Here is a 14,562-nt window from a genome sequence, read left to right on the forward strand (position 1 = left end):
TCATCATTACACACTATATACATGTATTGAATCATCACAGTATACCCCATAAAGATGTACAAATATTTGTATCAATAAAAATAAAAAATAAAAACGAATGCTGGTAACAATCCATTAAACTGATTTTACAATGAACCAAGTGGATCACAGACTATAATTAGTAATTTTTGATCCCCTCTCTCCCATCCACCTGGAGGAATTAATTAATTTATTTATTTTGGTACTAGGGATCGAATCCAAGGATGCTCTATTCTGAGTTTCACACCCAGTCCTTTTTATTTCCTATTTTGAGATAGGGCCTGGCTAAGTTGCTAAGGTTGGCCTTGAATTTATGATCCTCCTGCCTCAGCCTTCTGAGTTCCTGGGATTACAGGTGTGTGTCCAATTTGTAGAAATTATCTTAAAATGATTCAGTGGTAATAGTTTTTGGTAATCTGTCAGGGTTGGGGCAGGGAAAAGAATCCGATCTTTTTTCCCTTTCTCCTTGACACTAGAGGACAGCCATCAATTAGCGAAAGAAAGAAGTCTGCCATTCTCCATGTGAAAGAAACTTGCCACTTGCCTTCTTGCTTTATTTGGCCCTGCCCTAGCCCAGTCACTCACTTTTTTAGCCTTTGCTTGGCACCCTTTACAGAGGTGAACTGTGAGGTGCACAAGATCCCACAAGGAGACAGCGATCCTCCTCTAAATCAAAGAACTTTAAACTTGTGTTAGGAAGCTCTAAGACTAGCAAAGGCTAAGTCAGAATAGATTTTGAGGTGTTGTTTATTTTTAAAAATATGGTATACTTCTGGGTAGGTAGAATAAAAGAGCTTGAGAGGCTGGGAATTTTGTGTCCTTAAAAATATTTTACAAAATAATACAAATAATTAATATAACAACTTATTAAGAACCTATTTCCAGCACCTAGAACAAGATAAATAGAAGAAGCTCAAGAAATATTTTCTGACTTGAGCTAAGGATTATGATGTAATTCAACTATGACTTCACAATGGGAAACATTTTCTTTTCATAAAATTGTTACATAATCTTATATAATATATAATGTTTTATACTGTTATAATTTTGCTCACGTTAAATTTACTTAGGTTTTCTGGAAAAAAGCAAAATATTTCAAATACTAATCTTATGAATCATGATTGCAGTTGCTGTGATTTGTCTGCTTTGATTATTAAAGAAAATTAAATTAGATTAAGAGAAGAAAGGATTCTGTCGCCCTCTTGTGGTAATTTTGTTGTACTGTATTCCCCTGGAATTTCATATCAATAGATTTCTTTTAAAGAATCATAGCAGTTATTTTGATCATAAATTCCTGAACTTTCAAAAGCAGTACATATATTTTCTTTTATGAAATTGAACCAAATTCTATTTCAGTTCATGATACCCCCAGATTTTCCCTCCCACTTTTCCTTCTTGTCCTCCCTCCCCTCTCCCATTCGTTTTCCTCTACTCTACCAGACTTCCTTTTACTGGCCTATTAATTTATATTTGATTGGTTCTTTTTACCTATGTATAGAGGCAAGGTTACCTGATATACATTTATACATGCATACAACATAATTTTCTAAAAATTAATCCTCTTTCCTCCCCTTACCCATCCCTCCACTCAGCCTCTTGAACTCCTACATTACTGATCTTTCCTTTATCTTTATGTTATCCTATTCTCCGGTCTCCCTTTCTTTTATTATACTCTAGCTTCTGCATATTAGAAAAAAACATTCGACCTTTGAATTTGGCATATTTCACTTAGCATGGTATTCTCCATTTCCATCCATTTACCAGCAAATGCCATAATTTCATTCCAAAAGCAGTACATATACTTCTGTTCTGTGGTACACAAAAACTTTCTGCCCTCCCTTCAGTTCAACCTCAGATATATGGTCTTTTCCTTGCTGTTTTACAAAACATTATTCTGGTAGCTTTCAAATACCACACATACCAAAGGAATTTTTCTGAAAGTTACTTCTCACATTAAATGCACATACAAAATAATTATAGTGAATCTCCATCATCATACAAAGGCTTTCAGTAAACGGAAATAACTCAAAGTGGCTGAGCTTTGCTAGCATTTTCTCCCCAATAGGTCTTGCTATCTCGATAGTTCAGAAATTTCAGAGGCAAATAATACTAGTCTGAACATTTTATGTTTTCAAATGTAATAAAATAATCTTTTCTTTAAGATGGTCTAGATCTTACATAATGTCTTATCCTGTCTCTCTCCCCCAACACCAATATATTCAGAGCTCCATATCTGCAGTTCCACACTGATGGGTTCAACCAACAGCAGACTGGAAATATTTGAAAGAAAAAAATTGTGTTTTCTAAACAGGTATTTCTTTTTCCCCTCCAGTCATTAAGTTAGAGATGATTTAAGTATGCAGGAGAATGTAAGAAGGTAATATGTGAATACCAAGTCATTTCAAATAAGGCACCTGAGTATCTGCAGATTTTGGTATCTGCAAAGAGTCAGGGAATCATGGACACTGAGGGACAACTTGGATACTGAAGGATGACTGTACCTCTAGCTTTGTAAAATTGGCAACATGTAACATATGCCACTGTGAAATAATCTGTATAAATAATGATGACAAGGTTCTGAAACAAGGCAAGGCTTTGATGACAGAAAAAATTTGAGAAATATTAAAAAGAATCATTTGATATTAGTTATTGCGAGTATGGGGTGGAAGGCAGTTATCAAGTTTACGTTCTAGTTTTGGTGACTGAGATGGAAAATAATAGTTTCAGACATGTGGCATTTAAGGTGCCACCAGGGGACAGCAAATAGGTTTGAGGACATGGAGTTCAGCAGAGAAAGGATGGCAAATCATCAATGAATAGCTAGATAACAAATAAACATGGAGAGTGAAAAGAGATGAAGCTGGGGTTGGGATTAGCAACTTTCAAGCAGAACTGCAACTTCCTGTTAACGGAGGCATATATGACGATAAACTTTGTTCGTCTTGTGAGGAAAAGGAAATGCTTTAGAGTCCCTTCACTTTTTACATCAGAAAACTGAGGGTCTAAGAGATTAAATGATTTTACTTAAAGCTACCATCTGTAGAAGTAAATGAGAATTCAGCTTTCCAGGTTGTGCCCAAGGTATTCCATCCTACCATTCAAGTATTCTCTTTCTAGTATTATGTCATAATTATTCTGCTTCATAATTATCCAGAGAACAAGAAGTAAAAGATCCTTTCTTCAATAACTGTTTCATAGTTATTGATGCTTCTGTTATTTGTATATATCATTAAAACCAAAATGCTACATTTTTAAGCAATATAACTGGTTATCAAATAATATGCTAAATTTACAATTCAAAACATGTTTCATGAGTAATCTGGGAAACAGAGAATGCCCAATTCTATAATATGAATAGCAAAGGGCAAGTTTATTATACAGAAAATATTTATGAGACACTTCACAGAACAAATAGCTACAGTTGTTCTTTATTATCCTTTCTGAAGCTTAGATGGTTGAGAACAGGATTCACTAGCAAATTTTAACATGATCCCAGCACACATTTTTCTAATTACACTCACTAAGAAAAGCAAGGAAGAAGAGATTTCTCTGAAATACCTGCTTGGTTTGGCCGTTGCCAGCTTGGTGACTTGATGACACTGGTGGATCCTACGGGCTTGAAGGCAGCAGCAGTTGTGAGGCTGGCCACCCCTGGCCTGCTGGAGCTTGGGCTTTCCAGAGTCTCCGGCATGCTCCGAGTTGAAGCTGCTGATGAAGCCAATTGCTGAGAAGGCTCCTGAGAATTACTGTAAAGGAAAGCAGGAAACGGTTTTGGTGAGAGCATAGCAATCTAATGAGCAATGACCCTTTCTTTTCCAAATCTATTGAATGTTTAAGGAAAACAAAATATTAATCAATTTAAAAAGTTCTAAAATCACAACAGGGATTGCTTCTCTTTGAAACAGAAAAAAAAATGTAAAGAAAAAGAAGTGGCTTTTTTTTTTTTTTTTTCCCTTTGGGAACTCTCTTTAAAAGGTTTACCATGAGAGAGTGGGCTACTGAAAAACATAGAACCAATTTCTTTAAATGATAGGAATTGCCCATCTCAACATTTCAGAAAAACCATCTATATTAAAATAATACATTACTGGAGAGCCCCTCATAAGCTCTATGAAATGGCATCCATGTTTCCCCTTCTGCACATTCTTCTGGTATTTTATGAACTGTTTCCTGATACCTCACCAGTTACTATTTTCACTTGCACGCTCACTCATTCAGTAAAACCTAAACCCTACTCTACTGCCAGATGTTACACCATGCATACAGGAATAAACAAGAAGCAACATACCCTGCCTAACATGATATGTCCTGTATTCTGGATTCCTAACACTAAGAAGAAAAGATTCTAGCCTACCATTATTTTCTCTTAACCAGAGTTATATGCTTAACAGAAACCTTATCTCTGCTGGTTCCGGTTTGGTTTAGAAAATCATATGACTTTTATTATCACTTTTTATTTACAATTTTACATAGAACATCTCCAAAGGAAGTAGCAATTTGAGGTGGCCCAAACTATAAAATACAGGCTTTGAAATGACAAAATATGATAGTGGTTATTTTTCTAAAATGAAATATAATAATAATAATAACAAAACAATACTTCCTACAGCTAAACTTTTCAGTACTGGTAGCTTAAATAAATCTATGCACAGAAACTCTCTTCCTTCACTAACTGAAACTGATAGCTGGAAGAAAAGACTTATAAAGATAAGGTACTATATTAATGTCTTTAGTAAAATAAATATCCTCAAATTATAAGTAAAGATTTAAGTAAAGATTACTTCAATAAAAAGAATTTTCAAATTCAATTATGTGTACTATACTACCAAATGAACCCTTCTGGCATCTAATTTGCCCAATTCCTCTTGAATCTCTCCTGACACCTAATGCAGCAGATATGTGACTGCCTAACCTTAGGCATATAGGAACTTGACTGGTAAACTGTCCCCAACAGTGAAATAAAACTTCCTCTCAAAGACAACAGTGGCTTACCATGCCTCAACATTTTTTTTTTTTTTTAATTAAAAACAATCTATACCATACAGATACTTTCTTTCTGAGACTTTGGAATTCTGATGCGTATAACAAGCAATTACTAAAAACCTTAGGTACTTAGACTCTGACCGGCTTATCTTGTAGATAACACTTGGTGCAGTTTGCCACAACTCCTTATTGAAGGAATTAAGGACGTCCCACAAGACTCCACTGGGAGAAGACTCTTGGAAACCTGAGCCTTATTTCTTACAGGCGTGTCCCATGCACCTTTTTCCTTTATTGATTTTGTTTTGTATTCTTTTGCTATAGTAAATCTTAGTCATGAGTTTAACTATATACTGAGTTGTGTAGGTCCTTCTAGTAAAACATGAAACCCGGGGTAGTCCAGGGGCACTTCTGATATTAAACAATTTTGAAAAATCATATTAAAGATACTTTAACTTTCTTGAAATATTGTACCGTATTCTTTTTAATTGGTGCATTATAATTATACATAATAGCAGGATTCATTATGCCATATTTGTACATGGACATAACATAATTCCATTGAACTCATTTCCCACCACCCTTAACTCTTGTGCTTACTCTTGTGCTTGCAAATTCTAGTGTAACAGAGTCAGAGCCATCATCTTTGACTATTTCTGATCAGGTTAATGAGAAACTTGAACATGCTTGCCGTTAAAATAGACTATACAATGAAAAACTTACAGTACTTTTTTTTTTTTTTTTTTGTACTAGGGATTGAACCCAGTGACACTCTACCACTGAGCTACATCTCCAGCTCTTTTTCATGTTTTTTTAAATTTTGAGGCTGGATCTTGCTAAGCTGCTCAGGCTGGCCTTGAATTTGTGATCCTCCTGCCTCAGCCTCCTTAGTTGCTGAGATTATAGGTATGCATCATTACACCTAGCACTTTGATTTTTATCATACATAAAAAGTCTTTGGGGCTGGGGATGTGGCTCAAGCAGTAGCGTGCTCGCCTGGCATGCGTGCGGCGCTGGGTTCGATCCTCAGCACCACATACAAATAAGGATGTTGTGTCCGCCGAAAACTAAAAAATAAATATTAAAATTCTCTCTCTCTCTCTAAAAAAAAAAAAGTCTAAAATTATACTCTTAATGGGAATGTTGAACACTATTATCAGTAAAGGCAACATAAAAAGCATTAATGGAAAGAAGCAAAAACATCATTGATTAGTTGTTAAATTGACACCTTTTAAAAGTTTTGTGATAAATTATTTTTCTTCTCCAAGCCTCAGTTTCGTACACTTCAAATGAGGATAGTACCTTGCTGGCTAGATTCCCATGAGACTTTGCTGTCCATGTACAAATTTACCACAATGAATCCCACTTTTATGTTTAATTACAGTTCACTAATTAAAAAAAAAAAAAGAAAGAAAGGGAGACCAACAGAGTATAGGAAGGAGATCAGGGGAGAAAGGGGAGAAAAAGGGGAGGTACTTTGGAATAAAGTGATCAAATCATGTTATTTGCATGCACAAATAAGTCACAATGAATCTCACTATTATGTGTAATTATAGTATACCAAAAATCATTAAAAAAGATTTCCATGAGGCTTAAATGGGATAATTATATAAAAGTATTTAGCCACCTCTAAGGCACAGAATGTGGGATTAACACATGAAAAGGATAATTAATGTATTCAAATAATACAATTAAGACTTATTTTCAATATTTTTATAAAATAATTTTACATGTGTATGTGTGGTGCTGGATTGACTCAGGGCTTTATACTTGCTAGGCAAACATTCTACCACACAGCTACATCCCCAGACCATAACTAAATAATTTCTGAAACATACAACAGAAGTAATTTTCATTCTAGGATTAAATTATTCATTTGGATTTGACAAAATAAAAAACCCTAATAATCTAAATAGTCATAGTTCCAAGGAAAAAATTTATGACCAAGCAATACTAGAAATTATAAATGAAACAAAAGTTACAAACTGAAAATAACAGTTTTAATGTTATATGAAGAAATCAGAATTTAATTCCAGGAGAGTTGCCAAACTTTCTTAGAAGAGAGTAACCAGGATAACAGGAATTCAAAGCCAAGCCTAATGGATTCTGGTTGTGAGGATTGGTAATACTGGCCCAGGGTATTAAAAAAACTCAAGAGAAGCATGAGCACAATCCTCGTATCTACCATGTGGGTTCACTCTATGCAGCTACCTTCTCTTTGCCTAATGCCAGTGAGTCAAATCTACAGTTGAATAGATTTGGTTTGATAAAAGGAAGTACTTCCTAATATGTAAAATTACCCAAAGGAAAACATTTGTTCCTAAGGGTGCCTTTCATGAAAGCCCTGTCACCAGAAAGTATGTAAGCAGAGCATGGAACCATTAAAAAGGAACAGATGGACCATTAAGAAGGCAGAGGGCTAAGTTACAGCTCAGCTTGGCATTCAAAGCCTTCTAGGCAAAGTGACAATTGATCTGCCCAATTATAACTATCTCTCTGTCACAGAAACTGTATTCTGGCCATCTCCATTCTCTGCCCCAAATTTTACATTTTCCAGGCATTATACACAATAGGTACTTCTCCCACCCCTCGGTATCCATAGAAATTCTATTTATAATAAATAGAATAATAACACCCATCTTGCACTTATATTAAGTGCTCCATATTAAGCAATTAATGTATTATTTAACACTCAAGTTTCTAGAGGTAGAGACACTCCTTTTAATTCATGGCATTTATTAACCGTATGACATATAATTTTACATTGATTTGTAAAAGATGTTTTAAAAATTATCATTAACAATAACTTCCTTATGTATCTTGTCTCCTCCCTTACTTATAAACTACCTGAGGTTAGGGGCTTTTTTGCGACTTTGGGCATATTACTTAATACTAGTAAATTTCCTCATCTTTAAAATGTTATTAAAATACTATCTTTATTCCAAGGTTACCGTAATTAAATAAAATACTAAATAATAAACATCAAGTGCTTATTGGCACAATGTCCAATGCACAGTCTATGCTCCAAAAATGAGGGACTATTATTTCTACATCCTGAAATACCTGTCTAGTTCAGTGGTAACAAGATTAGTGATAAATACATTTACTAAATTAACACTCCTCATGTAACAATTCTGCTTCTAAATGTAGTCTGTGGATAGTTTTAAATCTAGGATCTTGATCCCAGACACAATTTTGCTTCCTCAATTCAATTTTAAATAACATGATATTTTCTAAAATTCCCATGGGATAAGTAATCACATAAGCTTAAAAATATTTTAATTTTGGTTATATCCTTTGTACATAAATTGGTATATATTCTCTCCCAATAGGCCTGAGATGTTTAAATCTATATTCTTTAGCTATAAAGGGCTTAAAGTAGATTATAAAGAATCCATAAAAGTACAGGTTATAAGCAAAAAAGTTTATGTTTAAATTCACAATTAATGAGAGGCTGACTTTCTTTTGGAGAAACAGATCCCTAATTATTTAAAACATTTAGCATAGTAATGGATGAATCTTAGACTTTGTCTTTATTAATATTAGACTTTATCTGTCACTCATCACATATCTAAATATATGGTGCCTCACTTTAAAAATTTACCATGTCTTTTTTCTAATTTTTAACTACTGCCTGCTATTTAAAGAAAATACATAAATATTAGGTATGGTGTGCTATAGATGAAAGAATAATTAGGACAGTATTGGCAATACTGTTTTATTTGGGAGGCAAATGTTAGTAACCACTGGTAGCAAAACAGCCTAAACTTAGTAACTAATTTGTTAATGGAGTATGGCATTGTTACCTAGATTGCTGTCTTATTTCTGAACTCATGATTCAAATATATTTTTTCAAAATTTAAATTATTTAAGGTGCACCAACTTCTATGCAAAATAAAATTCTTTCTAAAGGATTCTAGTAAGAAAATCAGTATAAATTTCATAAATATTTTTGGTTAATATCACAGATACTAAGAATTAAATATGGTCATTTTAACTAGTCTGCCAAAAAATCAAAAACTTAAATGAAATAATAAATTAATATGAGTTCTAAAGTACAGTTTTTGATTCCAAAACTGAAAATGGAGAAAAATATACTAATAGAGAAAGCAAAGGATTCTTTTCAAAACTGAGCCAGTGAGGAAAAAAGAAAAAGGAATAAAAGTTAACTTTCAGTGTCAGCAATCTGATTTATCTTGAGTTTATATTCTTTTCTCATATTTGTTTAACTATTACAACAAATAAGTTCAGTTACAAATTGAGAACATTTTGGGAGGTGGCACAACATGTAGGGGGGCCGAGTGGAAGGAAGTTAGTTCACTGTGAGTCCTTTCTCTCTTTCTTCTCTCAAGTTTCCTGCTGCCATTTGTTGAGGAGTTTCTATTGCCATGCACATCCCACTGTGATGTTCTGCCTCACCACAGGCCAAAACTCCATGAAGCCAGCCCACCATAAACTAGAATCTCTGAGACCATGAAATAAAATAAACTTCTCCTAGTAAGTGTTTATCTCAGATACTTATCATAGAGCTGTAAAACTGACTTACACAGCATTTCCCAGATATGGTGAAAATTAAGTTGCTTTTTCAAGGAAAACCTTCATGTTTAAGAACTAATAAGATAGTGGCCAATTAAAATCAAATTGTTATTTTTTTTTCCAAAAGGTATGTCTTATTAAACATTAGATTATTCTAATACAGTTATGTCCATGCAATAAAAGACAGGATTCCACCATAATATAAGTACCGTCACAATTATTCATAATTTCATAAGCAAATATCAAGTGTACTAATGAAAGATGTCACAAACGATTAAAAGATGAGTTAATAGTCATACAAAATAACATGCCTGTGTATTAGCACTACATCGAAATTACAGTTAATTCAAATTTGGCTACAAATCAGGTCAGGGGTTTTCTCATTTAGTCTGTTAATGTGGTGGTTAAGTGTCGGGGAAAGTAGTGTCTTTACCAGCAAAACACCACTTGCCAAATCCACTCCCACAGTACCTTGTTTGCTTAACATGGACAGAGCTGGTGGATCTCCTGCAGGACTGGAGATGGGAAAAAGCTAGAGGCTTGAAAACAGGGCTGATGCAAAGTGCATCCAGCAGAGAGCAATAGTTTTCAGGACTGGAGAGCCTGGCAAGCATTTAGAAAGATTTTTAAGTTAAAAAATTGCACTACCAAGAGCAAAAAGTAGTTTTTTTAGGTCTATGATCTAAAATATTTCCTTTGAGAGTAAGTGAGTGGAGGAGAAAGAGGGAAAGGAAGCACTAAGCAGTGAGAGCATAAAGGAAGGGCCATGAATGCTCTTACTCATTAATATAAAATTAAATATGTTTTCACCAAAATCGAGCATAACAATATTTTATTTTATTATTAAAAAAAAGTTGAGGGGGTATCCGGGATTGATTCCAAGGGTACTTAAACCCTGAGCTCCTTTTATCCCAGCCCTTTTAATTTTTTTTATTTTGAGACAGAGTCTCACTAAGTTTCTTAGGGCCTCGATAAATTACTGAGGCTGGCCTTGAACTTGAGATCCTTCTGCCTTAGCCTTCCAAGCCATTGTGTGCCGCCACACCTGGCAAGACAATCTTTTAGAAAGCATTTACACTATGAAGACTACAGAAATTATATAAAAATAGAACATAACAAAATCATACAAAAATTTTTTACCTTTTTAGGGTGGGAGGAGGAAGGGGTGCTTTGAAAAGTTGTTAGGCTTTCATTCACCCCCCAATGGTTTGGGGAGAAGAAACATCAATAAAAACTTATGTCACATTTCATTCTGTTTCAAATATAAAAAATGAAAATTGTAAACACCCTAAAGTCAACAAGTACATGACAAGTGAGAAATATCATACATAAACAGTAGCAATGGAAAGAGATAAAAAGATGATTTTTTCAAACAATGCTAACAAATACCATGGGCTTTACCCACAACTCAGATAAAACATCCACTGTACCATGAAGAGCTCAGAGCAGAGCTGTGGCTGTTCCAAATGAACAATTCTCTGAAGCAGACGAGGCCACATCAGACAGACACTACACATGCAGTTAGTTCTACCTGGTTTTTGCAGCAATGACAGCAGACACGGTAGCAGCTGCACTGCTCAGAGCTGCAGCACTGTATCTAGCAGGAGAGGAGAAGGAGGAAAAATTTCGAGAACCTTCCAAAGAACCTTCTACATATCTTGTGGAGCTGCTTAAACTGATAAGTAAGAAAAGAAAAAAGATAGGAACACAAAAATAAAGTGAGAAGAGGTAGCAGAATAAACACAAGATAGGAACTGCACTATATTAATATTTAGGTATTATAAAAGTACACAAAGTCAGAGGTGTAATAGGAGCTTGAGTCATTTATTTACTGTGGCCATGATTTATCTAAGAAATTAAAATCTCAGGTAGATTCTTACATTAAACTGTTTTTTGACATAGGAATGCTCTTGAATGTTTACTGTCTCTAGTTTGATTTAAAATTAAAACCATCTAACACACATTGAAGACTAACTTGCAATAACTAAGTAGAAAATAAACCTAAACATAAAGTTGAATTTCCATAAGCAGCGAGAGAAAGGTAAGTGGATTTTCCCAAAGAGTCCTTATATCAGGAATATCACCTTATAGATGCATACCAATAACATGACAATTTAAAGAGACTTCTCTGTTTTCAGGAAAAACAGGTACACCTGGCTGCCTGTTCAGAAGCATCAATATACAATTTCACAAACAAGAAATAACTGTTTAAGGTATTGGGAACAGAGTTCCTTTTTTTTTGTGTGTGGTACTGAGGATTGAACCCTGGGGTGCTTAACCACTGAGTCGTATCCCCGGCCCTTTTTTATATTTTATTTAGAGATAGGGTCCCCTAAATTGCTTAGGGCCATGCTAAGCTGCTGATGTTTAGGCTTTGAATACATGATCCTCCTGCCTCAGACTTCCAAGCTGCTGGGATTACTGGCATATGCCATCATGCCTGGCAGGAGCAGAATTCTTTAGGGAGGGCAGGCACCTTTGTAAAAATAAACAGTAGTTACAGTGAACTTGATCAAGACATCAATTTTTCTGCAATTTCACATTTATATTTTCAGTTAGCTCTGAAAAGATTTTTAAACACTGGTATACAATTTCATCTTCAGAACCTGTATCACTTAAAATAATAATTATTTTCCCTTGGTCTCTTAGACAAGGTTATATACCTGAGCAGGAATTAACGTTCAACATTAGGACTGCAATGGTTTTAAAATTGGTAATAAAAATTGAGGGCTGGGGTTGTGACTCAGAGGTATAGTGCTCGCCTAGGATGCATGAAGCACTGGGTTCAATCCTTAGCACCACATGAAATAAAATATATTGTGTCCACCTATAACTAAAAAATAAATATTAAAAAAATCACAATTGAGAATTTAAATTACACAGTGTAAAACTTATCTCTCTTCTTTCAAGTATAATTTATTAATGAAGAACATCACCATACTGTGAACACTTTTTTCAGAAGTTTGTGACAGTGGTTATCCAACACAAAGTAATCATGCACATGCCAAACTTAATACAGGTTAATGAAAGCTCACACATCAGAAACTGAAAGGGCAGACATAAATCTTTTCTCCCTATATTTTATAAAGCTGTTGTTCTTGGTTCCATACAACTTTACAAACCATTGGAAGAAAAATTAAAGGAACAATCTATTTCCAAAAAAATTATACATAACTGTTCATGTCTGGATGCCCCAGTGGCACTATCAGTTAACTGCACGGTACTTATACAGAATTATTCATGTGTAATTTTTGCATGTATTCATTAAACTGAAGGTATGGTTAGGTTTTAACAACTGTCATGAATGGCTAGAAAAGAGAGAAAGGAAAGAAGCTATCGATGGCAGTGTCAGGTAATATGAATGTTAAGTGACATTACCAAGAGATGCAATTTTTAATTAATTAATTAATTAACTTTTTTGATGAACTGGGGACTGAACTCAGGGACACTCTCCCACTGAGCTATATCCTCAACCCTTCCCATTTTTTATTTTGAGACAGGGCCCCCCTAAGTTGCCCAGGCTGGCCTTGAATATGTGATTTTTCTGCCTTGGCCTCTGGAGTAGCTAGGTTACAGGTGTGCAACACTGTGCCACGTGATTTAACTTTTGAGTTTTTGAATCACTCTGCATCTTTGAGGCAAGGGTTACCTGTGTGTGGAAAATAATGGTGAATAATAAAAACTAAAAACTTGGGCTAATAAAAAGTCATATAAAAATATATCAGCTGGGGGCTGTGCTTGTGGCTCAGCGGTAGAATGCTCGCCTAGCACATGCAAGGCGCTGGGTTCGATCCTCAGCACCACATAATAATAAATAAAATAAAGGCAACTACCTAGGACATGTAGTTGCTACTTTAAGAAGTGTGGCTACTTGTCTACCAATATTTAACACCTGAGGAGTCACAGGTGGGTGAGGTTCACTCTTTTATAGTTGTCTAACTATAACTAAACAAAATTAAAAAAAAAAATCAGCTAAATTATCCTGTTCCAGGAAGAAAAAAGGAAACTTATGAATTTACGTCATCATATTGTGTCACAAATAATAATATAAAATGATTTATTCAGTGGAGTCTGGCAGTATCTTATAAGCACTATTATTTAACTAAATATACTTAGAATATGTCTGAGAGCTTGGGATCATATGACAACCTCTCTTTCTCTCTTTTAGAGTTAAAATCTCTAATTCAGAAAAGCAGACCTATGGTAATCTCAAAAGTTGCCCTTGCAAATCACCAAGTAAAGCAATAAAAGACACCAATTTCCAGATTATATATTAGAAGTTAAAACCAAACCACAATATATATGCAAAATATAAAATCAGGGTGAAACAGTGTTCTGAGGCCAAGTGCCAAGTGTTCTTATCTACATGTTAAAGATGTTAGTTCTGCAATTGATGATCACCTTTTCTTTTTCAGTCAAACAGTTTTAGTATTTAGGTTCACCACCAGCACTGAAATTTAGACATGCCAAGAAGGAAGACTCTACCTAGGACATGTAGTTGCTACTTTAAGAAGGGTGGCTACTTGTCTACCAATATTTAACACCTGAGGAGTTGCAGGTGGGTGGGGTTCACTCTTGGGTAGATCTTCTAGAGAACTGTCAAACCTAAGTTTTCAAAAGTAAAATAAACAAAGCAAAGGAAACATTAACAAACAATACAGGAGGCATTCATCATCTGTAGTATCTCTTAAGAGTATACTATAATGTTCAATCCTAAGAATACTGCTGATTTTTTTAAACTTCATTATTCTGCAAGAGGTTAAAACTAAAATAACATCTCCTCCAACACAAAGTATGGGCTATTCCCCTTCCAAAGCCTTTAACATGGCAACTTCCACTTGATAAAAGACAGTGCTTAAAGGGAGAAAAGACGGTAATTCTTATTTGCTGAATGAGAATACTTTTAAGAAAACTTAGGGTCCAACAAATGAATTAAGTTGTCCAATGCCATTCATACAGTAATAGTCAGATGAAATTTGCCTGTACTATTTCCACTACATAACACTTTCTGCATCTTTTGGTGCAGCT

The 14,562-nt window shown here is 34.7% G+C and overlaps 1 protein-coding gene across 7 annotated transcripts in view; it reads right to left on the reverse strand.

The window, feature by feature from the left end:
* The window catches only part of Pdlim5 (PDZ and LIM domain 5), a 212,571-nt gene that overhangs the window by 51,530 nt on the left and 146,479 nt on the right, over positions 1–14,562 (reverse strand). For 6 of the 7 annotated variants that reach the window (XR_011708012.1, XM_071614532.1, XM_071614531.1 and 3 more), the window contains one exon: positions 3,577–3,764. Coding sequence is in view for 6 of the 7 variants with exons in the window: in XM_071614532.1 (XP_071470633.1) it covers positions 3,577–3,764 (188 nt within the window). In the remaining variant the exon portion in view is untranslated. Of the gene's footprint in view, positions 1–3,576; positions 3,765–10,005; positions 10,138–11,065; positions 11,210–14,019; positions 14,140–14,562 lie in introns of all 7 variants that reach the window. The other variant, XM_071614537.1, reaches the window with a different exon arrangement.

Source organism: Marmota flaviventris, chromosome 7 (genome assembly GCF_047511675.1).
Source record: "Marmota flaviventris isolate mMarFla1 chromosome 7, mMarFla1.hap1, whole genome shotgun sequence".
In the NCBI taxonomy this organism is placed as follows: domain Eukaryota; kingdom Metazoa; phylum Chordata; class Mammalia; order Rodentia; family Sciuridae; genus Marmota; species Marmota flaviventris.